Source organism: Ranitomeya imitator, chromosome 2 (genome assembly GCF_032444005.1).
Source record: "Ranitomeya imitator isolate aRanImi1 chromosome 2, aRanImi1.pri, whole genome shotgun sequence".
Lineage (NCBI taxonomy): Eukaryota > Metazoa > Chordata > Amphibia > Anura > Dendrobatidae > Ranitomeya > Ranitomeya imitator.
In genome coordinates, this window is record NC_091283.1 from 697,101,036 (window position 1) to 697,126,704 (window position 25,669).

At 43.0% G+C, this 25,669-nt stretch overlaps 1 protein-coding gene across 2 annotated transcripts in view; it reads left to right on the forward strand.

Moving 5' to 3' along the window:
- The window catches only part of LOC138665532 (heparan-alpha-glucosaminide N-acetyltransferase-like), a 1,558,440-nt gene that overhangs the window by 114,456 nt on the left and 1,418,315 nt on the right, over positions 1–25,669 (forward strand). For both annotated transcript variants that reach the window (XM_069753108.1, XM_069753109.1), the window contains exons 5-6: positions 17,144–17,213; positions 17,892–17,955. In XM_069753108.1, coding sequence (XP_069609209.1) covers positions 17,144–17,213; positions 17,892–17,955 — 134 coding nt within the window. The remainder of the gene's footprint in view (positions 1–17,143; positions 17,214–17,891; positions 17,956–25,669) is intronic.

Genomic DNA, 25,669 nt, shown 5'->3' on the forward strand with positions numbered 1-25,669 from the left:
CGTCAGTCCCAGGTCCTCAACACAGACCGTCCAGGTCTACGGTCTCCAGGTGCTTCCAGGACGACTCCACTCCCAGAAGCCTCCAACACCGACCGTCCAGGACCTTGCACAGGAACCTCACAGGTACCATTCAGATCCAAACACAGGAAACATGTGACCCACACCCTGGTCACATTACATACCTGTAACCACTCCCCTGGGTGGGAGTGTGGGTGTGTGTGGCTAGTCTGACCCTCTCATCTCTCATGACTAGCCCTGTCAATCTCCCATTAGAACTTACACATTTACATGTGGGACTACAGGTCCCAGACCACAACATAACTTTAGACTGACAGCGCAGAGTATCCTCCTCTGCGACACACATACCGGCCATCTACAATTCTGCCGGACTTTGTCTCGTCACAACTATGCCTCCAAGTGCATCTTGAAGTGCACACGCAGCGCCCCCTGGCTGTAACATTGGTCACTACACCACATAATATATCTATATATATATATATATATGTGTGTGTCTCACTGACATATATTTTCTGCATATTACGGTCGTAAATAACGGACCGTATTTTCATAAGCTGAGTGTGACGCTGGCCTAAAAGAGGAGGTTGGACAGAAATTACATCACAAATCTTTTTGAAGATAGAGGAGGGAGAGGAGGAAGGGGTTTGGGTGTGTTTTGGAGTGAGTGTGCTAGGTTCGGGCTTAGTGGCCAGTGCAATGCATCATGGAACTTGTAGTATTAGAGCACAATAAGTCAGGAGAAAGGAAGTTGTCGATTAACCCCATGAGAGCTGGATCCAGCACTGAAGATGTGCTGCTACAGCATGATAAAAGGTAATATTGCTAAAATAAACACAGTGGATGTTTTCAGTGGCACATAATAGCAAGATTTATGAAAAAAAAAGTTATTGTAGTGGACAACTTCTTTAAAGTCAAAGTCGCATTTTTTCCAATAAGGAGATTGAGTATCTGAGCGATAAGGTGTCTCAGGATGGAGTTCTGCCTTCTCAAGACAAAGTAGCTGCGGTACGGAAATCGACAGAGCCCAGAAACCTGCAGAGTTGAAAGCCTTCCTTAGATTGGCTGGGTACTGTCAATAGTTCATCAAGGACAATGCGAAAATAGCGAGCCCTCAAAATGAGCTGCTAAGGGGGCACCTGGGGAACCTAAGAATCAAAGCATACCTTAGGAACAGAAGAAGGACCCTGAAAAAAAGCCCTGACATAGGTCCCCATCCTGGCTTATGCAGACTTCGATAAGCCTTTCATCTTATAAACTGATAGCAACTCTTTGATGCAAGATGCGCACAAAAGGTTTATCGCCTATGCCACTAGGTCCCTACGTGATGCGGAGCAAGCCCCCCACAACATTTTTCCTTATTGTGGGCCATGATGGAGAGGTTTGCAGAATACCTGACAGGGGCAAAGATCCTTGTGCGGACTGACAACAAACCGCTGGCCCATATGGACACTGCCAAGCTCAGAGCCCTGGAGCAGCATTTGGTATCTCGCTTTGCAAAATATGACTTCTTGATCCACTACCATTCGCCCACTTTGAATAGCAATGCTGATAGCCTGTCAAGGCTAACGTTTGACAGACCGGAAAGGGACATTGATGAACACATGGATGAAGAGGAAACTCCTCAATTTCGCATATTCACACCCTTGGCAGTAGTGGCACAGTCAAGTGGGGAGGCCCGCTCTCTACCCAAGACACTAGGAAGAAACAAAGAAGAATGGGGGCCAGTACAAGATGAATATGCAGGGTTACAGCAAATGAAAAGCTTGGTAACCCACTAAAAGATACCCGACAAGGAAATAAGAGCTGACCTAGATGCATAGTTGAAGTTCATGCTGCTCCAATGGGACAAGTTGGAAGTGCAAACAGACCATTTATACCACAAGTGGCAACAGCTTGCTGACTTAGAGGCAAGGTGGCAAGTAGTAATCCTTGAAAGTGTGGCACGAGAAATTGCCAAAGGAGCTCAAAAGTTCGGAGCCCACTATGAACCACAAAAGACAGTGGCTGCATCATTACATACATTGCCCGCCCCTAGAGGATATGGTTGAAGAAGTTTGCCCACAGTGCCCAGTGTGTGAACTCACTAAAATCATGGAACAGAGGGCACTTGTACAGACCATACAGACCAAGGAACCACTTGAAGTATTAATGATAGACTAGCTCCTTGTGGGACAATCAACTAGAGGTCCACAGTACTACCTGATCATGACTGACCACTTCTCCAAGTTTGCAGTGGTCACACCAACTCAGGACCAGACAGCTGAGTCCACTGGGTGAACATCTGATAAGATTTCATCCAGGTTTACGGGTGTCTGAAGCAGATCCCCTCAGACAAGTGAGTGTGTTTTCAGGGTAAAGTGATGGAGGAGCTACACAGACTGTACAACACCAAAAGGTCTAGGACAACCCCACACCATCCCCAATGGAATGGGGCCTGTGAGTGCTTTAACCGTTCTCTGCTTCAAATGTTGAGAACATCAGAGGAAGACAAGAAAGCACATTGGCCTGATTACTTACCCAAATTGGTCTGAACGTAGAAAGGATCTTATCTAGATGTGTTGTGAGAGCTTTGAACCCCCAAGTGTTTCTCTACAGTTTATAACGCAGAGCCGTGAAAATAAAAATTCTTTTTTTTCCACAAAAATTATATTTTAGCCCCCAATTTTGTATTTTCCCAAAGGTAACAGGAGAAATTGGACCCCAAAAGTTGTTGTGCAATTCTTTTTTTTCCACAAAAATTATATTTTAGCCCCCAATTTTGTATTTTCCCAAAGGTAACAGGAGAAATTGGACCCCAAAAGTTGTTGTGCAATTCTTTTTTTTCCACAAAAATTATATTTTAGCCCCAAATTTTGTATTTTCCCAAAGGTAACAGGAGAAATTGGACCCCAAAAGTTGTTGTGCAATTTGTCCTGAGTACGCTGATACCCCATATGTTGGGAGTAACCACTGTTTGGGCACATGGCAGAGCTCGGAAGGGAAGGAGTGCCATTTGGAATGCAGACTTACAGTAGATGGAATGGTCTGCAGGCGTCACATTGCGTTTGCAGAGCCCCTGATGTGCCTAAACAGTGAAAACCCCCCACAAGTGACCCCATATTGGAAACTAGACCCCCCAAGGAACTTATCTAGATGTGTTGTGAGAACTTTGAACCCCCAAGTGTTTTACTACAGTTAATAACGCAGAGCCATGAAAATAAAAAAAAAATTTTTTCCACAAAAATTATCTTTAACACCCAGTTTTGTATTTTCCCAAGGGTAACAGGAGAAATTGGTCCCCAAAAGATGTCCAATTTGTCCTGAGTACACTGATAACCCATATGTGGGGGGAACCACCGCTTGGGCGCATGGCAGAGCTCGGAAGGGAAGGAGCGCCATTTGGAATGCATACTTAGATGGATTGGTCTGCAGGCATAACATTGAATTTGCAGAGCCCCTGATGTACCTAAACAGTAGAAACCCCCCACAAGTGACCCCATATTAGAACCAAGACCCCCCAAGGAACTTATTTAGATGTGTTGTGAGAACTTTGAACCCCCAAGTATTTCACTACAGTTTATAACGCAGAGCCGTGAAAATAAAAAATATTTTCTTCCCACAAAAATGTTTTTTTAGCCCCCCAAAATTTTTATTTTCCCAAGGGTAACAAGAGAAATTGGACCCCAGAAGTTGTTGTCCAATTTGTCCTGAGTACGCTGACACCCCATATGTTGGGGTAAACCCCTGTTTGGGCGCACGGGAGAGCTCGGAAGGGGAGGAGCACTGTTTAACTTTTTCAACGCAGAATTGGCTGGAATTGAGATCGGACGCCATGTTGCATTTGGAGAGCCCCTGATGTGCCTAAACAGTGGAAACCCCCAATTCTAACTGAAACCCTAACCCAAACACACCGCTAATCCCAACCACACCCCTAACCCCAACTCTAGCCACACCCCTAACGCCAACACACCCCTACCCTAGCCCCAACCCTAGCCCTAACCCTAGCCCTAACCCTAGCCCTAACCCTAGCCCTAACCCTAGCCCTTACCCTTATGGGAAAATGGAAATAAATACATTTTTTTAATTTTTCCCTAACTAAGGGGGTGATGTGGAGGGTTTGATTTACTTTTATAGCGGGTTTTTTAGCGGACTTTTATGATTGGCCGCCGTCACACACTTAAAGACGCTTTTTATTGCAAAAAATATTTTTTTGCATTACCACATTTTAAGAGCTATAATTTTTGCACATTTTGGTCCACAGAGTCATGTGAGGTCTTGTTTTTTGAGGGACGAGTTGATGTTTTTATTGGCAACATTTTCAGGCACGTGACATTTTTTGATCACCTTTTATTCTGATTTTTGTGAGACAGTATGACCAAAAACCAGCTATTCATGAATTTCTTTTGGGGGAGGTGTTTATACTGTTCTGCGTTTGGTAAAATGGATAAAGCAGTTTTATTTTTCGGGTCAGTACGATTACAGCGACACCTCATTTATATCATTTTTTTATGTTTTGGCGCTTTTATGCGATAAAAACTATTTCATAGAAAAAAGAATTATTTTTGCCTCGCTTTATTTTGAGGACTATAACTTTTTTATTTTTTCGCTGATGACTCTGTATGGCGGCTCGTTTTTTGCGGGACAATATGATGTTTTCAGAGTTACCATGGTTATTTATATCTGTCGTTTTGATCGCGTGCTATTCCACTTTTTGTTCGGTGGTATGATAATAAAGCGTTGTTTTTTGCCTTGTTTTTTTTTTTTTTTACGGTGTTCACTGAAGGGGTTAACTAGTGGGAAAGTTTTATGGGTCGGGTTGTTACAGACCTGGCGATACTAAATATGTGTACTTTTATTGTTTTTTTTTAAATTTAGATAAAGGAATGTATTATTGGGAACAATATATATTTTTTTGTTCTTTATTTAGGAATTAGTTTTTTTTTTTACACATCTAAATATATATATTTTTTACTTTATAACATTGCCCCGGGGGGGGAAACATCCAAATCCCGTATTTAGTAGGGGTAAGGAAAGATAGCATTTCCAATTGTAAATGCCCCATGGTTTTGCCAGTAAAACAGCTGTTGTCCTGAAAAAAACAAACAAGTAATTGTTTAAGGGTATGTGCACACGTTCAGGTTTTTTCGGGTTTTTTCGCATTTTTTCACGATAAAAACGCGATAAAACCGCATTAGAAACCGCAGACATATGCATCCTATCATTTAGAATGCATTCTGCAATTTTTGTGCACATGATGCGTTTTTTCCGCGAACAAGATGCATCGCGGTAAAAAAAGCAGCATGTTCATTAATTTTGGGTTTTTTTCGCATTTTTCCCGCTATTCTATGCATTGGGAAAAAAACCAAAAAAAAAGCACAAAATATGCACAAAAAACGCATAAAAAACACGAAAAAAACGCATGCGGATTTCTGGCAGAAATGTCCGGTTTTTGTCAGGAAATTTCTGCTAGAAAATCCTGACGTGTGCATATACCTTAAGGAGTAATTAGGAAACCCCAATGTTGCTGGCCTGATTGCAGGCAGCCTCTATTCACATAACACAAGCGGGAATGATCATTTCAATAAACAGATTTCTGATGGAAGCAAATTTATTTCTAATTACACTGACATTTCCCCAAAGAACAGGTAGTACACTTTTCATGGTCAAATAGTGTACTTATTATATATAATACTAAAGGCCCCTTCACATTAAGCGACGCTGCAGCGATACCGACAACGATCCGGATCGCTGCAGCGTCGCTGTTTGGTCGCTGGAGAGCTGTCACACAGACCGCTCTCCAGCGACCAACGATGCCGGTAACCAGGGTAAACATCGGGTAACTAAGCGCAGGGCCGCGCTTAGTAACCCGATGTTTACCCTGGTTACCATCCTAAAAGTAAAAAAAAACAAACACTACATACTTACCTACCGCTGTCTGTCCTCCAGCGCTGCGCTCTGCTTCTCTGCTCTCCTCCTGTACTGTCTGGGAGCCGGAAAGCAGAGCGGTGACGTCACCGCTCTGCTTTCCGGCTCACAGCCAGTACAGGAGGAGTGCAGAGCGCAGCGCTGGAGGACAGATGGCTGTAGGTAAGTATGTACTGTTTGTTTTTTTTTACTTTTAGCATGGTAACCAGGGTAAACATCGGGTTACTAAGCGCGGCCCTGCGCTTAGTTACCCGATGTTTACCCTGGTTACCAGTGAAGACATCGCTGGATCGGTGTCACACACGCGATCCAGCGATGTCAGCAGGAGTCCAGCGACAAAATAAAGTTCTGGACTTTCTTCAGCGACCAACGATCTCCCAGCAGGGGCCTGATCGTTGGTCGCTGTCACACATAACGATTTCATTAACGATATCGTTGCTACGTCACAAATAGCAACGATATCGTTAACAATATCGTTATGTGTGAAGGTACCTTTAGTGCATGTATTTGACAATCTATTGATTGTGTTCATCAGGAGGGCAGCCAAGCTTCAAATGTGTTATTCTTGCATTGTAAAGTACAATGTCAATTAACGTCCCATAACGAGATTAAGCAGCTTGTAGATGTTTAATTAAAAATCAATGATGCCAAGACAAGATGGTCTCTTCAGAGCTAGATTTGTTTTCAGGCCATGGACTGTCAATGTTTCTGCCTTAGGATCTACTTCCAAATCAGATAAACATCTGAAAGGTCAACCTGAACATTTTATCAGTCAGTGTATAAAATATCCTGTGAAAAAGCACCGAGTCTGATCTTAAAGGCCACCAGGCCTCATTTAGCTTTCAAGGTATTTACATAGTGCTTACAGCTGAAAAGTTCTTTCAAGGGATTTTTCACTAAACCAATTTTATTAACCTCAACAGCACATTGCATAAAAATGTGATTTGAGTGATTCGTCAACAAAACTGAAAATAAAGGGCGAAGAGTCTGTCCCTACTTTGGGCAGAGATGAGGTTGCAAGACGGATGAAACGGATGGCAATCTGTCACAATCTGTTGCAAGTCTATGGGAAAAAACACGATCCTGCAGAAAAATTTGCAGGATCCTATTTTTTCAAAAATCTACGGATTTCGACGGGAGGAAAAAGATGGAAGTGTGAAAGAGACCTAACAGACAGCAAAAAAAGTGGTCCACCGGCCTACAATAACCAAACTTGGAGCACAGAGATATATGAGAGCTATCACGGAAATACCACACTGGCAAATATGTGGCTTTTTTATATTTTTTTTATGCCAAATAGTGCTGTATATAATTTGAGTTACAGACAGCAAAAACAGTGGAAAACCGCCCTAAAATGCCCAAACTTGGAGCACGCAGATATATGATGCCTTTTTTGTTTTTTGGTGAATTTAAAACCCCCCAAAATAAAAAGAGTAGCACAAGGCTACCACACAGAACTATGCTACTGCGGAAATTTGATTTTTCAAAAACAGATACACCAGGACTCAGTCTGACTTAACAGACTGTATTAATTTATTTTTTGTTTTTTGGTGAATGTAAACCAGAAACATTTGACCAAGGCTAGCATACAGAACTATGCTACGTACCGTATGCCTGTGGAAATTCATTTTTTTCAAAAACAGATACACCAGGACTCAGCCTGACATAACAGACTGTATTAATTTTGGGGGGCTTTTGGATGCATTAAAAAAAAAAAAAAAAAAAACAGTGGCACAAGGCTAGCTCACACAACTATGCAGGGACGGCTCCAGGTTTTTGATGGCCCCGGGCGAAAGAGTCTCAGTGGGCTGCCCCCTTTAACACATACCATGATTTATGATGCACAGATACAGCTGAGAAATATAGGTATAGTACAATGCCAGATTTCACTTCTTACTTGAGTGATAGCTATTGTAAATTCTAGAATACAATACAGCAGAGGGGCTTTATATAAGTCAACCCCTTATATGCCAATTTTTATGACCTACTCCCTCTTCCTCAGTTACCAGTAGGCATTTTATTGTTAGCTGAACTTGCTGCAAAGAAAAAACTGCATACATTGAATATGACAATTTGTTAATGGAAAACTTTTTAAAGTAACATTTGAAAGTATTAAAGTAGAACATTTCTAAAAGTGCAAAATGGGTTGCAGCATCGCAACACATCAGTATTCGTTGTCCCATTGTTTTGAATTCACTGTCGATTTGTAGTGCTGATGACTGACCCCAATAAGTGACATGTGCAAAAATGCAGTCTAAGGCCGCCGTCACACATGCGAGTTTTACGGACGTAAGAGCGCAGAATCTACGTCCGTAAAACTCGCAAAAAATACGGCACAATTATTCTCTATGCCCCTGCTCCTATTTGCCGTATTTTACTGATCAGTATTATACGGCTTTCTACGGCCGTACAAAATCGCAGCATGCTGCGTTTGTCACCGTACTGCGCAAGAAATACGCCAATGAAAGTCTATGGAAGCGTGAAAAATACGGATTACACACGGACAAGCAGTGTGACTTGCGAGAAATACGCAGCGCTGTTAGAGAGAAAAGCCGGCAATTCAGTGCGGTGTACAGTAAAATCACACTGACAGCTTCCAGTAGAATAGGTAGAATAAATGTGTACACATAGAATAGGTATATATATATATATATATGTCAGTGAGACACATATATGTATATATATTAATATTTATTCCAGCGCTAGACAGCTTGAAAGCCGGTAATTCAATTACCGGCTTTTTCCTTCTCCTTCCTAAAACCCGACATGATTTGAGACATGGTTTACATACAGTAAACCATGTCTTCTCTCCATTTTTTTTGCAGATTCCACACTACTAATGTCAGTAGTGTGTATCTGCAAAATTTGGCCGTTCTAGCTCTTAAAATAAAGGGTTAAATGGCGGAAAAAATTGGCGTGGGCTCCCGCGCAATTTTCTCCGCCAGAGTAGTAAAGCCAGTGACTGAGGGCAGATATTAATAGCCTGGAGAGGGTCCACGGTTATTGGCCCCCCCCTGGCTAAAAATATCTGCCCCCAGCCACCCCAGAAAAGGCACATCTGGAAGATGCGCCTATTCTGGCACTTGGCCACTCTCTTCCCATTCCCGTGTAGCGGTGGGATATGGGGTAATGAAGGGTTAATGCCACCTTGCTATTGTAAGGTGACATTAAGCCTAATTAATAATGGAGAGGCGTCAATTATGACACCTATCCATTATTAATCCAATACTAGTAAAGGGTTAAATAAAACACAAACACATTTTTTAAAATTATTTTAATGAAATAAAAACAATGGTTGTTGCAGTATTTTATTCAACGCCCAATCCAGTCACTGAAGACCCTCGTTCTGTGAGTAAAAAAACATAATAAACCAACAATATACTTACCCTCCGCAGATCTGTAACGTCCAACGATGTAAATCCTTCTGAAGGGGTTAAAACATTTTGCAGCAAGGAGCTGTGCTAATGCAGGCTGCTCCTCGCTGCAAAACCCCAGGGAATGAGGCTAAAAATAGATCAATGATCTATATTTAGCTTCATTTGCGGTGAGGCGCCCTCTGCTGGCTGTTCATAGATCGTGGGAAATTACCTAGAAAGCTCCCTGGCTTTCTAGGTAATTTCCCACGACCTATGAACAGCCAGCAGAGGGCGCCTCACCGCAAATGAAGCTAAATATAGATCATTGATCTATTTTTAGCCTCATTCCCTGGGGTTTTGCAGCGAGGAGCAGCCTGCATTAGCACAGCTCCTTGCTGCAAAATGTTTTAACCCCTTCAGAAGGATTTACATCGTTGGACGTTACAGATCTGCGGAGGGTAAGTATATTGTTGGTTTATTATGTTTTTTTACTCACAGAACGAGGGTCTTCAGTGACTGGATTGGGCGTTGAATAAAATACTGCAACAACCATTGTTTTTATTTCATTAAAATAATTTTAAAAAATGTGTTTGTGTTTTATTTAACCCTTTACTAGTATTGGATTAATAATGGATAGGTGTCATAATTGACGCCTCTCCATTATTAATTAGGCTTAATGTCACCTTACAATAGCAAGGTGGCATTAACCCTTCATTACCCCATATCCCACCGCTACACGGGAATGGGAAGAGAGTGGCCAAGTGCCAGAATAGGCGCATCTTCCAGATGTGCCTTTTCTGGGGTGGCTGGGGGCAGATATTTTTAGCCAGGGGGGGGCCAATAACCGTGGACCCTCTCCAGGCTATTAATATCTGCCCTCAGTCACTGGCTTTACTACTCTGGCGGAGAAAATTGCGCGGGAGCCCACGCCAATTTTTTCCGCCATTTAACCCTTTATTTTAAGAGCTAGAACGGCCAAATTTTGCAGATACACACTACTGACATTAGTAGTGTGGAATCTGCAAAAAAAATGGAGAGAAGACATGGTTTACTGTATGTAAACCATGTCTCAAATCATGTCGGGTTTTAGGAAGGAGAAGGAAAAAGCCGGTAATTGAATTACCGGCTCTCAAGCTGTCTAGCGCTGGAATAAATATTAATATATATACATATATGTGTCTCACTGACATATATATATATATATACCTATTCTATGTGTACACATTTATTCTACCTATTCTACTGTAAGCTGTCAGTGTGATTTTACTGTACACCGCACTGAATTACCGGCTTTTCTCTCTAATATATGTGTCTACTGACACATATATATATATATATATATATATATATATATATAGACAGTATATATATATTTTCTTTTCTTTTTGGGACACATGGATCACTTCTATAGCGGTATGTTGGTTTTGCTAGCCTGCGAGAAAACCACGCAGTACGGATGCCATACGGATTACATACGGAGGATGCCATGCGCAAAAAACGCTGACACACCCTGCCTACGGAGGAGCTACGGACCACTTTTTTCGGGACTTTTCAGCGTATTACGGCCGTAATATACGGACCGTATTGTTTTACGCTGTGTGTGACGCCGGCCTAAGAGCTATAAAAACAAGAAAACAAAAAAAAAATAAACCAGTAGTGAAATTCGTTCACCACAGTGATCGAATAATATCACATACAAGGAACAAATACCACAACACCATGACCAGACTACATATTACCACCATAAAGTGACCAAATAGCACGTACAAGGGACCAATACTGCAACACCATGACCAGACCACATATTACCACCACATATAGCACATACAAGGGACAAATTCCACAACACCATGTCCAGACCACATATTACCACCGCATAGTAACTGCATATTACAATACTGATCAGTAATAAAAAAACACAATACTAATATCACCATGAGTGCCATTATACACAGAAAGTCTGTACTTAGTATGCAGTGTCTGCATACAGGTAATACATTGATTACCGGTGACATTATACACAGGAGCTCTGTATATAGTATACAATGTATAGTGTCAGTGTATAGGTAACACACTGACTCACCAGTGATGTCTCTAGGTGAAGTCCTTCATCTTTGTTTTTCATCTTTCATCCAACACAGATCGCCATCACTTCTTCCAGCCAGGTCTCTTCTCTGCAGGAAATAACACAGTTATCTCGAGCTCAGCTTGCAGAGCACATTACTTAATTTTTCCCAACTTCTACATTACACCAGAAGAAAAAAAGGCGACATAGTATCACTCTACACAGTAACAGGACTGCCCCTCCCATTTAAAACAGTATGATCAAAAAATAAAATAAATACATCACTGCAGTAATAATATCCCTTAATTAGCCCCTATGGTAATAATATTCCCCATCCTGGCCCCGTGTGTCTCATTCCTGGCTTCAGCCATATGTTCTCCCATCCTGCCCTCATGAGTGTCCATTCTGCCCCATATGATCTCCCCATCCTGCCCCATCTGTCTCCATCGTATCCATCCTGCATGATCTGTCTCCAACCCTGCCCTATCTGTCTCCAATCCTGCCCCCAGTGTCTCCAATCATGCAATGTCTTTCATCCTGTCCCATGTCTCCAATCATGCCGCCATATCTCCATTTAGCCCCGTGTCTCCAATCATGCCCATATCTCCATTCCTGCCTCCATTCCTTTCTTCATTCTTGCCCCATCTGTCCCCAATCATGTCTCCAGTGTCTCCAGTCATGCCCCCAGTGTCTCCAGTCATGCCCCCATGTCTTTCTCCTGCCCCCTGTGTCTCCAATCATGCCCCGTATCTCCATTGTGCCCCCGTGTCTAGCATTCTGCCCCCGTGTCCAGCATTCTGCCCGTGTCCAGCATTCTGCCTCCGTGTCCAGCATTCTGTCCCCGTGTCCAGCATTCTGTTCCCGTGTCCAGCATTCTGCCCCCCTGTGTCCAGCATTCTGTCTCCCATGTCCAGCATTCTGTCCCCATGTCCAGCATTCTGCCCACGTAGTATATAGCACAGCCCACGTAGTATATAGCAGCCACATAGTATATAGCACAGCCACGTAGTATATAACACACCCACGTAGTATATAGCACAGCCCACGTAGTATATAGAAGCCACGTAGTATATAACACAGCCACGTAGTATATAGCAGTGTGGGCACCATATCCCTGTTAAAAAAATAGAATTAAAATAAAAAATTGTTATATACTCACCTTCTGGCATCCCCCGGATCCAGCCCATGCCTTAGCGATGCTCCCGCCAGCTCCTGTTCCCAGTGATGCTTTGCGACAATAACCTGTGATGATGTAGCGGTCTCGCGTGATCCTACATCATCTGGGGTCATTTTGCAAGGCATCACTGGGAACGGGAGCTGCCGTGAGCATCGCAAAGATCGGGAAGGTTGCGGGGGGCGCCGGAAGGTGAGAATAGCACGATTTTTCTTTTTTTTTAAATTATTTTTAGCATTATATCTTTTTGCTATTGATGTTGCATAGGCAGCATCAATAGTAAAATGTTGGTCACACTTGTCAAAATGGGCCCCCCCGTCTTGCTAGGGCCCCGGCACTTGCTCGGGTGCGCCCAGTGCTGACGCCAGCCCTGCAACTATGCTACGTTTGCCTGACAAAGTATGATTTTTAAACAGGCATCAGTCTAACAGAACAGACTGTATATTTTTTTTGGGGGTGATGAATTTTTAGAAAAAAAAAGAAAAACTGCAACTAGGTACAGTCATGGCCAAAAGTATTCACACCCCTGCAATTCTGTCAGATAATACTCAGTTTCTTCCTGAAAATGATCGCAAACACAAATTCTTTGGTATTATTATCTTCACTTAATTTGTCTTAAATGAAAAAGCACAAAAGAGAATGAAGCAAAAAGCAAAACATTGATCATTTAACACAAAACTCCAAAAATGGGCCAGACAAAAGTATTGGCACCCTCAGCCTAATACTTGGTTGCACAACCTTTAGCCAAAATAACTGCGACCAACCGCTTCCGGGAAACCATCAATGAGTTTCTTACAATGCTCTGCTGGAATTTTAGACCATTCTTCTTTGGCAAACTGCTCCAGGTCCCTGATATTTGAAGGGTGCCTTCTCCAAACTGCCATTTTTAGATCTCTCCACAGGTGTTCTATGGGATTCAGGTCTGGACTCATTGCTGGCCACCTTAGAAGCCTCCAGTGCTTTCTCTCAAACCATTTTCTAGTGCTTTTTGAAGTGTGTTTTGGGTCATTGACCTGCTGGAAGACCCATGACCTCTGAGGGAGACCCTGCTTTCTCACAATGGGCCCTGCATTATGCTGAAACATTTGTTGGTAGTCTTCAGACTTCATAATGCCATGCACACGGTCAAGCAGTCCAGTGCCAGAGGCAGCAAAGCAACCCCAAAACATCAGGGAACCTCTGCCATGTTTGACTGTAGGGACCGTGTTCTTTTCTTTGAATGCCTCTTTTTTTCTCCTGTAAACTCTATGTTGATGCCTTTGCCCAAAAAGCTCTACTTTTGTCTCATCTGACCAGAGAACATTCTTCCAAAACATTTTAGGCTTTTTCAGGTAAGTTTTGGCAAACTCCAGCCTGGCTTTTTTATGTCTCGGGGTAAGAAGTGGGGTCTTCCTGTGTCTCCTACCATACAGTCCCTTTTCATTCAGACGCTGACGGATAGTACGGGTTGACACTGTTGTACCCTCGGACTGCAGGGCAGCTTGAACTTGTTTAGATGTTAGTCTAGGTTCCAACATCCGCACAATCTTGCGTTGAAATCTTTTGTCAATTTTTCTTTTCCGTCCACATCTAGGGAGGTTAGCCACAGTGCCATGGGCTTTACACTTCTTGATGACACTGCGCACGGTGGACACAGGAACATTCAGGTCTTTGGAGATGGACTTGTAGCATTGAGATTGCTCATGCTTCCTCACAATTTGGTTTCTCAAGTCCTCAGTTCTTTGGTCTTCTTTCTTTTCTCCATGCTCAATGTGGTACACACAATGACACAGGACAGAGGTTGAGCCAACTTTAATCCATGTCAACTGGCTGCAAGTGTGATTTAGTTATTGCCAACACCTGTTAGGTGCCACAGGTAAGTTACAGGTGCTGTTAATTACACAAATTAGAGAAGCATCACATGATTTTTCAAAGGGTGCCAATACCTTTGTCCACCCCCTTTTTTATGTTTGGTGTGGAATTATATCCAATTTGGCTTTAGGACAATTGTTTTTGTGTTTTTTTCATTTAAGACAAATTAAATGAAGATAATAATACCAAATAATTTGTGTTTGCAATCATTTTCAGGAAGAAACTGAGTATTATCTGACAGAATTGCAGGGGTGTGAATACTTTTGGCCATGACTGTATATAGCAAATAAGCAGCAGCAGACAGTTATGGAACTTTGGGAGGGATGCAGTGGGAGCTATGGACGCACATACAGTGCCTGCAGGCCTTGCACTGATGTAGATATGCTGTGCCCTACCTACCTAGCGCTGCAATATCGGGACCCGCGAATTAGCGCTAAAAAGGATTATTGGTTTCTCAGGAGCTGTGGATTTAACAGTTGCAGACCTACACTAATTGTTAAAAACACTAATCTCACCCTATCCCAGCAGCAGCTCTCCCTACTCTCGCTGAATCTGGAGTTGAATGCGTCGAGCAGGGCGGCGCCAGGTCTCTTTTACTTGGGATGATGCTGTGCGGCCAAGCCAATCACTGCACAACCACAACAAAGATTGCTGCGGTGTTTCATGGCCTGGCAGACAATCCCTGCACCGTGATTGGGTCTCTAAAGTCTGCAAAAAACGCTGGGTGGAGACACCAGTTACCAACGAATGATCCCGGAAATGCTTGCTGCTCGACGAGTACACCGAGCATAGTTATACTCGGGCAAGTAACGAGCAGTGACGAGCACGTTCGCTCATCACTAATCATTAGTTGTCATTATAGCATGACATTGTCATCTTATGTGGCCACTAGTTACCATGCAACACCATATTAGATACTATATCTCCGAGCTCTTCCATGCAGACATGATCTGCTCCGCTGAGTGCTCTTGTGCTCTCTATGAGAGATCCCCAGCGGCTTCTTCCTGTCAACTGCTCTGGATTGACAAGTGTTTTCATACACATTCACGCAGGTAGAGACCTATCATTCTAAAGCTACAATCACACTATCAGCATTTGTTCAGTATTTCACATCAGTATTTGTAAGCCAAAACCAGGTGAGTAACAATCAGAGAAAAAGTATAAGGCCGGGGTCACACTTGCGAGTGCAATGCAAGAAACTCGCACAAGTCTCTCGCATCAATAACTGGCACTGCCGCCAGCTCTCGGGAACGGAGTGTTCAGCTGCATAAAAATACATGCAGCCCCATGCTCTGGTCCTGAGTGCCGGCGGCAGTGCCAGGTATTGATGTGAGAGACTTGTGTAAGTTTCTCGCATTGCACTCGCAAGTGTGACCCCGGCCTAACAGAAACATGTGCACCACTTTGGCATTTATCACCCACTTCTGGCTTTGGCTTACAAATATTAATGTGAAATACTGATGAAATACTGAACATTTGACCGTAGCCTAAGTTTGTGGATGGGGAGCAGCCGCTGAAGACCTGTCCAACTGGTCTCCCATAGCTGCTCTTTATCTATGTGTTTCTTTGAAAAGCCGCAGCGTGTCAGCATTAAACATACAGCCAGTGACTGCTACATGTTGCCTGATCCATGTGCATATTTCAGCTGTCAGGTTTCCTTTAACCCCTTGCCGACATACTGTGAAAGCAGGTGAGAGGATGCAGTAACAGTCAGAGGCAGAGTAAGGGTTAAAAGAGGAATTTAATCTAACAGCTCGTACTCCTCACAGGGAGGGGGTAAATGGAGGATAGGGCAGTAAAACTGTATACTGTATGGTTAACTTAGGGCAACAGGTATAAGAATAGATAAAGAAGAGTTCAAAAGCATCAAACTTATCAATCAGGCGTTGATGAGAAGTAGTCTCTGAGATGGTCGTGGTGGCGTTCTGGCCTGAATGCTTAAAGAATCTGGCGTTGTCCAGGTATGGAAAGAGCCTTGAAGTCTGGTGTTGTCAGTAGTCCGGGAATGTCCGGTCGCAGGCTCCTGGTCCAAGGAGAAGATTCACTGAATGAGGAACAATCCTTTCTCTTAAGTACAAACACAGAATGGGAGTGTACGGGAATGGGTATGTCAGGTAGCCACACTCTGTCTGCGGCCTGGTGGTCCAGTCTGGGAGTGTGTCCTCTATGGTCTGGTGAGGAATCACTCACGGTCGGTAACGCTATGTGAGTCAGCACAGTCAGAGGTTTCTGGAAGCGTCTGCGCCTGTGGTCTCCGATAAGCTGGCGTAGACCCCTCTGACTCAGGCCTACTTCATCTTGACTGTGCTGTGCAGGAAGGCTCGCACTCTGTACCCACACACTATCGCTTCCCGCCCAAACTGAATTGGTTCCCGTGTATTGTCACCCTTTTATGTCCTCCACACCCCCTGGTCTTAAGTTCAAGTCTGTCTGAGGAACTATACTCTCCCCCCGCAACACGGGTGACAGCACCGATGCTTCCGGACTCGTTCTGGAAAAGGCACGCTGTGGCCGTCTCTCTTCCGTACAACTGTATGACGTAACTGAACATCATGATCAGGATGGAGTTCATGCAAATTAATGTGCAGTTACGTCATGGCAATTATGTGGGCACATAAGCCATGAGTCCTCAGTTCAATCTTAGAACACAATGAATATTCACCACTTCACCACCGGTATGGAAAAACAGATTTATTGCACTAGACTTTGGATGATAGAAGAAAAAGCCATAATATTTGGTGACTGTTGCATTACTTTTGCATTTTTTATTTGCAGCATTGCTGGTTGCGTTTGTCTCTCTGCTGTGCATTTGGGGATTGTACTACTTCACAGCTTATGTCTTCAGGTATGAGAATACTATTAATTTATATTAACTCACATTACAGATATTATATGACCAACTGTCTTTAGAGATCAAATGCATAATCTTATTTATTGATCAGATGGCCATGAGAACAAATCCATTTGTAAAGCTTTTCTGCCATCAAAGAAGCTAAAAGTCATATGCTGAATTTAAGGGGTATCGTTTCTCCTTATGGAGAGTGACATACCATCTCTGGCCTCTCTGAGCCTCTCGCCTAGCCAAATTAGTTCTCATGCTTTGCACTGATGAGGGCCAACAGCCCGAAACACCGTATCTGCGAATTGAGATACTAATTTGGCTTTTATCCTAAGTCATAGTGCATTACTCGTTAAAGAGTTGATTGTGACTTGTAGGATCGCTACTTCCAACAGGTGGCGCTGTAGAGTTTAAGTCCTCTTTTTCTCAGAAGAGGCAATTTGCATGCTGAATTTATGAATTCTTGTGCTGTCCATGGAAATAATGTGCCACAAACTTAATGCGTTCTTTGCCATTATTTTACAGTGGTTCATGCACATTAGTCAAATAGCAACAGTTACACAAATCCAAAACCTGTTTGTAAAAATAACACAAAAATTTGTTCCACAGTATGTTAAATTTATTTGCATTTTTTCTTTATGCGTATCATGGTAATGAATGGTTTAATAACGCTCACTTTTACAGGTTGACCTGCACTCACAAGTTGTTAAAAGAACTTAAAAAGAAGATGGGCTATGAGATTAAAGATGTGAGTACAAAACAACTGCATTTCTATTTAATAACTTGTTCTTTTACTGGGCCTTTGACTCTCCTCCCCCTTGAAACACCAAACGTGTTGTAGATGATCCTGACACTTTCACTTTGTTCTGAGTTTCGTTATGCTGTTCTTCCTCTTGGCTTTAATAGATATTGACTGTGAGTTGGTAACCATTAATATATTTATCTACAATGCAGTTCATCAAATTATATTTGGTACATTTATTACCTTAGTTATGGTAATTATAGACTAAAGGTGATTTCATAGTTTGGCCATGATAGGTTGTTGTGCAATATAATTTATGTGCCATTTATCGTGTCATTAATTATCATATATTTTCTTTAGCTCATTGGTCCCGTGCTTTTGTGTTTTTTTTATCCATATCAATTTTAATCTATATAATTATAATCATGATTTTGGAATGAAAAACCTTTGTGTTACAGTCAGACAGTTTTACCTTTCATAACTGATTTTTTTTTTCACATTTCTATTGTCAAGTTCAACGAGCGATAACTTTTTGCTTTTTTCTTTGACAGTCATACAAGGGCTTTTTTATCAGTATAAGTTGTGGTTGTCAGTGACATCATTTTGGAGCACATACAACTTATTAACAAACTTTTATTACCTCTTTATGTCAAGGAATATAAACAAAGCAACTCTGCCACAGTTTTTATTTTTTTAAATTTTAAACTCTTCGCCGTGTTGCTCATCTAAAATGTGAACTAAATTTTATGGGCCAGTATGAATGTGGGGATAACAAATTTATATACCGTAGATACTTGAGTATAAGCCGACCCGAGTATAAGCTGAGGCCTATTTTGCTACGGAAAACTGGGTAAGCTTATTGACTCGAGTATAAGCCGAGTATGCATTGTCCCCTCATCCCTGTCCTGCTATGTGTGGCTCCCCCGTCTTGTCCTGGTATGTGTGGCTCCCCCGTTTTGTCCTCGTATGTGTGGCTCTCCTGTTTTGTCCTCGTATGTGTGGCTCCCCCGTTTTGTCCTGGCATGTGGCTCCCTCGTTTTGTCCTGGTATGTGTGACTCCCCCGTTTCGTCCTGGTATGTGTGGCTCCCGCTGTTGTATGTATGGCTCTACTGTCCCACATGGCTCCCAACGTCCCGCATGGCTCCACTGGCCTGCATGGCTCCACTGTCCCGCATGGCTCCCAACGTCCCGCATGGCTCCAAAGGTCCTGCATGGCTCTAACACCCCCGTCCTACTCACCCTCATCATGCGTCCCTGCATCTCTATCCAGGCGCCAGCAGCTCAGCGGTAATGTGGTACCGCTCATTAAGGTAATGAATACGTGCTCCATGCCTATGGGAGTGGAGGCGCATCCATATTCATTACCTTAATGAATGGCACCACCTGACTGCTTTGCACAGGAACAAAAAGAGCTGCTGGTGTCGGGACAGAGATGCAGCGACGGAGGGTGAGTTTTGATGTCTTCTGGAAGCCAGCAGCTGCAGATGTCACTGTGCTACAGCCGCCGGCTCCCAATTCCCCGACTTTCTGGACAATGACTTGTGTATAAACTGAGGGGGGCGTTTTCAGCACAAAAAATGTGCTGAAAATCTCGGCTTATGCACCAATATATACGGTAGATTTAGTTGTTTTTTCTTACTTTTCAACAATCAATGCACTTTTTTTTTAAAAAAAAATAATTTATTTTTAGGTCACCATCAGTGATGAGTGAATAGTGAAATATCTGGATTCGGGAAATTCGGCACAAATAATATCTGTGTATTTGTACTGAATAATGAATCCAATGCAAGTCAATGGGAAAGCAGAATATTTTTCTGCTGGACCAAACAAACAGGTCTGAGGCATGAGAAAAAAGCTGAAATGAATGGAAATGGGAACAGCATGGAGAAGATGCCTGCATGCCTTTCTGACTCACATATGGTATCTGGGAATAGTGTTGTCACACTATTGGCTGGTTTTACGGATGTTTAAAGGGACTCTGTCACCTGAATTTGGCGGGACAGGTTTTGGGTCATATGGGCGGAGTTTTCAGATGTTTGATTCACCCTTTCCTTACCCGCTGGCTGCATGCTTTCCGCAATATTGGATTGAAGTTCATTCTCTGTCCTCCGTAGTACACGCCTGCGCAAGGCAAGATTGCTTTGCGCAGGCGTGTACTATGGAGGACAGAGAATGAACTTCAATCCAATATTGCGGCCAGCATGCAGCCAGCGGGTAAGGAAAGGGTGAATCAAACACCTGAAAACTCCGCCCATATGACCCAAAACCTGTCCCGCCAAATTCAGGTGACAGAGTCCCTTTAAAAAGACCTACCAAACCAAACCAATTTTAAGGGGAAAAATGCTAAGAAACATTTTTTTCCTTCATAATTACATGTATGTAATGCAAAAAAAATAAAAATTATACCTCCCCTTTAGCATATGTTTACACGGAGCATTTTGACTTTTGTTTTTCCTTAAACATTTGTGAGGGCTCTCACTCCTATATTTTGGAGGACCTTCCCTCATGCCAAGCAGTTAGCAAGATAGAGGAATACATATTCCCCATCCCTTTTCAATGCCATTTCAAACATGCCCATTTGAATTTTGGGCATCGCCTGCCACAACCACCACATCCACCGCCATGTTATTATGCTGCCCTCTCTTACAATTTGCAGAATGCCAGCAGGTGATGTGAAACCTGAGTTTGGTAAAGGCCCTCAGGTGGCCCTGTATCATACATTTGGGAGAGCTCTCACTCCTACATTTGCCAAATAGTTAGCAAGATAGTGGAATACATATTCCCCATCCCTTTACAATGCCAGCTAAAACATGCCCATTTGAATTTTGAGTATCGCCCACCACCACCACCACCACCATGTCTACCGCTATGTCATTATGCGACCTTCACTTACAATTTGCAGAGGGCCAGCAGGTGCTGTGAAACCTGTGTTTTATAAGCTTAACAGTTCATTTTTGCCACTGGATCCCAATGGAACAATTGTTATAATGGGTAAAGCCACTGTAAGTTGAATATAATACAGGAGTTGAGGGAGCTGTATGATCAATGTCAGTAAATTGGATTCTACCAGACACCAAAAGCATTAGAATTAAATTCTGAATACAGTGCATGCAAGTGAGGGCCTGTATTGTGGTCAGTCTGTCAGGCCTGAAACCCATGTGAGGAATATGTACAAGCCGCATTTTACTTGGAATCAGCCTCCTCAAGAGAAAGAGACAAGAGTGCCATTCTGCACAAGCCTACACATTTCTTCTGGAAACTACCCAACAATGCAGAATGTATCCTTGCATGGTTTTGAGCAACAATGGAGTAATTACAGGATATGTCCCAGAGAGTGTTGAAGTCTGTGGAGTGTATTACTCAGGTGACAGGCAGTGCAACAGAGCTCAAGTAAATGCCTTAGCATGGCAATGGCGATGTTACAATATGTGTAAGGCTGTGGCCTGAATAGGTCTGTGGAGCGCTTTAACTCAGTCGATTAGACCTGCTTAAAATGTGCAGAAAATGGCCAATACCCAACCACCATTTTTTGTAAGCGCCCAAATTTAGAAAATGGAAGGGAAGCAACAGTTTAATAAAGAGACAGAAGTCTCATTTAGGATCCTGGAAAAGTCAGCAATGGTCGTTGCCCAGCATCGGACAATATGTATGCTTATTTAACTAACAATTTGTGAAAAGAGGCACAGTGTATTTGATGACAAGGGACAACTGAACGATGAGCTGGAACAATGAACTGGATGTGGTTGCTGACTGTTGTGTCTATGCAACTGCAGGTTGTGAACAGGAAGCATCAGCGCCTCCTTCCTGGACAACAGATTGGGAAGGGTGTAACACAGAGGAAGGGCCAGTGGTTTCACCGTCAGACACAGATTTTGTACTCAGCCATTCTGCTCACATACTGGCGTGCTGCATATATGAGCAGTATATGGCGTATGCTACCAGATGTGTTATGTCGAATTTCCCTTTATAGAGGGATGTGTGTGTAACTAGCAGCATATACAGTACAGACCAAAAGTTTGGATACACCTTCTAATTTAAAGATTTTGTTGCATTTTCATGATTATGAAAATTGTACAGTACAGACCAAAAATTTAGACACACCTTCTCATTTAAATATTTTTCTGTATTTTCATGACTATGAAAATTGTAAAATTCTCACCGAAGGCATCAAAACTATGAATTAACACATGTGGAATTATATACTTAGCAAAAAAGTGTGAAACAACTGAAAATATGTCTTATATTCTAGGTTCTTCAAAGTAGCCACCTTTTGCTTTGATGACTGCTTTGCACACTCTTGGCATTCTCTTGATGAGCTTCAAGAGGCAGTCACCGGAAATGGTTTTCACTTCACAGGTGTGCCCTGTCAGGTTTAATAAGTGGGATTTCTTGCCTTATAAATGGCGTTGGGACCATCAGTTGTGTTGAGCTAAATAAAGAAAAACGAGGGGCCATCATTACTTTAAGAAATGAAGGTAAGTCAGTCTGAAAAATTGGGAAAACTTTGAAAGTGTTCCCAAGTGGAGTTGCAAAAACCATCTAGCGCTACAAAGACACTGGCTCACATGAGGACCGCCCCTGGAAAGGAAGACCAAGAGTCCAAGAGTCACCTCTGCTTCTGAGGATAAGTTTATCCAAGTCACCAGCCTCAGAAATCGCAGGTTAACAGCAGCTCAGATTAGAGACCAGGTCAATGCCACACAGAGTTCTAGCAGCAGACACATCTCTACAACAACTGTTAAGAGGAGACTTTGTTCATGGTAAAATAGCTGCTAGGAAACCACTGCTAAGGACAGGCAACAAGCAGAAGAGACTTGTTTGGGCTAAAGAACACAAAGAATGAAGATTAGACCAGTGGAAATCTGTGCTTTGGTCTGATGAGTCCAAATTTGAGATTTTTGGTTCCAACCACCCTGTCTTTGTGCAACGCAGAAAAGGTGAATGGATGGACTCTACATGCATGCTTCCCACCGTGAAGCATGGAGGAGGAGGCGTGATGGTTTGGGGGTGCTTTGCTGGTGACACTGTTGGGGATTTATTCAAAATTGAAGGCATACTGAACCAGCATGGCTACCACAGCATCTTGCAGGGCATGCTATTCCATCCGGTTTGCATTCAGTTGGATTGTCATTTATTTTTCAACAGGACAATGGCCCCAAACACACCTCCAGGCTGTGAATGGGCTATTTGACCAAGAAGGAGAGTGATGGGGTGCTACGCCACACGACCTGGCCCCCACAGTCACCAGACCTGAACCAAATTGAGATGGTTTGAGGTGAGCTGGACCGCAGAGTGAAGTCAAAAGGGCCAACAAGTGCTAAGCATCTCTGGGAACTCCTTCAAGATTGTTGAAAGACAATTTCCAGTGACCAACTCTTGAAGCCAAAACAGTCATCAAAGCAAAAGGTGTCTACTTTGAAGAACCTAGAATATTAGACATATTTTCAGTTGTTTCACACTTTTTTGTTAAGTATATAATTCCACATTTGTTAATTCATAGTTTTGATGCCTTCAGTGTGAATTTACAATTTTCATAATCAAGAAAATACAGAAAAACCTTTAAATGAGAAGGTGTGTCCAAACTTTTCTTCTGTACTATATATAGAGCATTTTCATTATTCATATCATTATTCTATGTAAGGCTGAAACCTGAAGAATTGTGTGGAGCGTATTAATGTTTTCTTGTTCCAAAATGTCCAAGTGCAGACCCAAAAATCAACAACAGAGTACCAGATACAAGCTTAAAGAGACCATGAGAAGGGCAACGCAATAAAAAAAATGATAATAATAGAATATATAGAGATTGAGACTACAAATTTGACCTTTACACAATGTACAAAGGTTTCCAAAAATTACCCCAAGGAATCTGTATCATACACGCAGAAATAGGACGTGATGGGGACCTCACCATACATGTAGCAGTGATTAGAAGAGGTAGAGATAGGGAGTACAATTTTCACCATTGTACAATGTGCAAAGGTTTCAAAAAGTACAAAACATTCCCCAAGTGGGGTTTATATAGATGAACACTAAGTACTGGTAACAGGAAGAGGAGGAGGAGGTGATTTCCTGAGCAAAATGGGTGTGGATAGTAAGGGATAGACATTGAGACAACTTCCCCCCAAAAAAACATTTGTGCTGCATTTAAGTTAGGTTGCTGTCATCCGTAGTGGTTAAAAAGTCAGAGGAAATCCAGCCCTTGTTCAATTTTAGAAGAGGCAGCCTGTTAGCAAGTCTTCCACAATGGCCTTTTGGCATGCATGCACTGAAAATGGCACGTCTACCTCTGACATGAGAGAAGCAAATTTCTCCTTGCACCGTGTGTCAAGAAAGGTGCACAGCCATTATTTTACAGTTTGTTGGACAAAATGTCTATCACGTGAGAGTCTTGGGAAAGGCATCTGGACATGAACTCTGCCATGTGTGGCAGACTACAAAGAGTCAAACATTCAGAGTCCTCACCAGGAAGAACACTAACCATCCTCTCCTCCTGATGATGCATAGCCTCCTCCTCCTCCATCTCTTCTTTAGGCCATCCATGCTGGACAGGCATGAAGCTGGGATTGGGAGTCCCCTCTGTAACAAAGAACAAAAGCTCCTGTTCCTCCTCATCCTCCTCCTGCTCCTCGGCATCACCTAATGTGGCCTGAGAATATTGTGTGAGGCTGGGCTGTGTGGTATGAGCCACTTTAAAATCTTTCTCCATAGCCACCTGCTCGGTATTCAAAGCTTCCTCTTTGAGATTCTTCAGCAAACGTTTTAATAGAAAGAGCAGCGGGGTGGTTACGCTGATAATAGTGTCATCAGTAGTGTTGAGCATTCCGATACCGCAAGTATCGGGTATCGGCCGATATTTGCGGTTTCGGAATTCCGATACCGAGTTCTGATACTTTCAGTATATCGGATACCGGAATTAAAAGTTCCCATAATTCCCATAATTCAAAGAGCCAGAATTCAGCCAATGAGGAATGATTAGTGTGGGCACATCCTGTTCTGCATGGTAGGCATGTAACTACTGGCATGGCTGTGATTGGCTGCTGAAATGATGTCATGATGCACTATAAAAGTCGCCGCCGCCATTTTGGGTTCACTCTGCTGTGAATTCAGTTAGGGACAGGATGCTGTGTTCTGACTGAGGGCCAGGGCCAGTTTAGAGATAGCAATTTGCTTCATTGTGCTTTACCCAGGCTAATGTAGCAAACGCTGAGTGAGAGCCTTGTTTTTGCACTGGAGAGCACCCATCTGTCTCTTCACCACCTGCCAAATTACCCAGGCAGTCAGAGAGCCCAGGACAGGAGCCATCTCTACTTCTGTTCTCTGAATCTCTTGGCTTGGAAAGAGGGGGCCAGCCAAGCAGCATTCGAGAAGTGGAAGGAGAGGCAGTATGCAGTGATGCCCAACAGCTTTGTCACTCTGAATCTGAAGAGGCGGGTGGGCCAGTGCCTCCGGTCAGCACACCTCAGTATGCATCTGATGATGACACTCAGGTGCCACTTTCTGGTGCGTACTGTGCTGTTGAGACTACCCAGGAGAAGCAGTTGGTGGAAGAGGGTAGTGTAGATGATGAGGTCCTTGACCCATCATGGCGTGAGGTACAGGAAGGTGGTGGGAGCAGCTCTGAGGAAGAGATTCCCGGAACGGCCCAAAGAGGGAGAGGAAGGGGGAAGACTGCGTTGCCTGTAGCCTCCACTTCGGCACCCATTAGGAGCATGCCGCTTC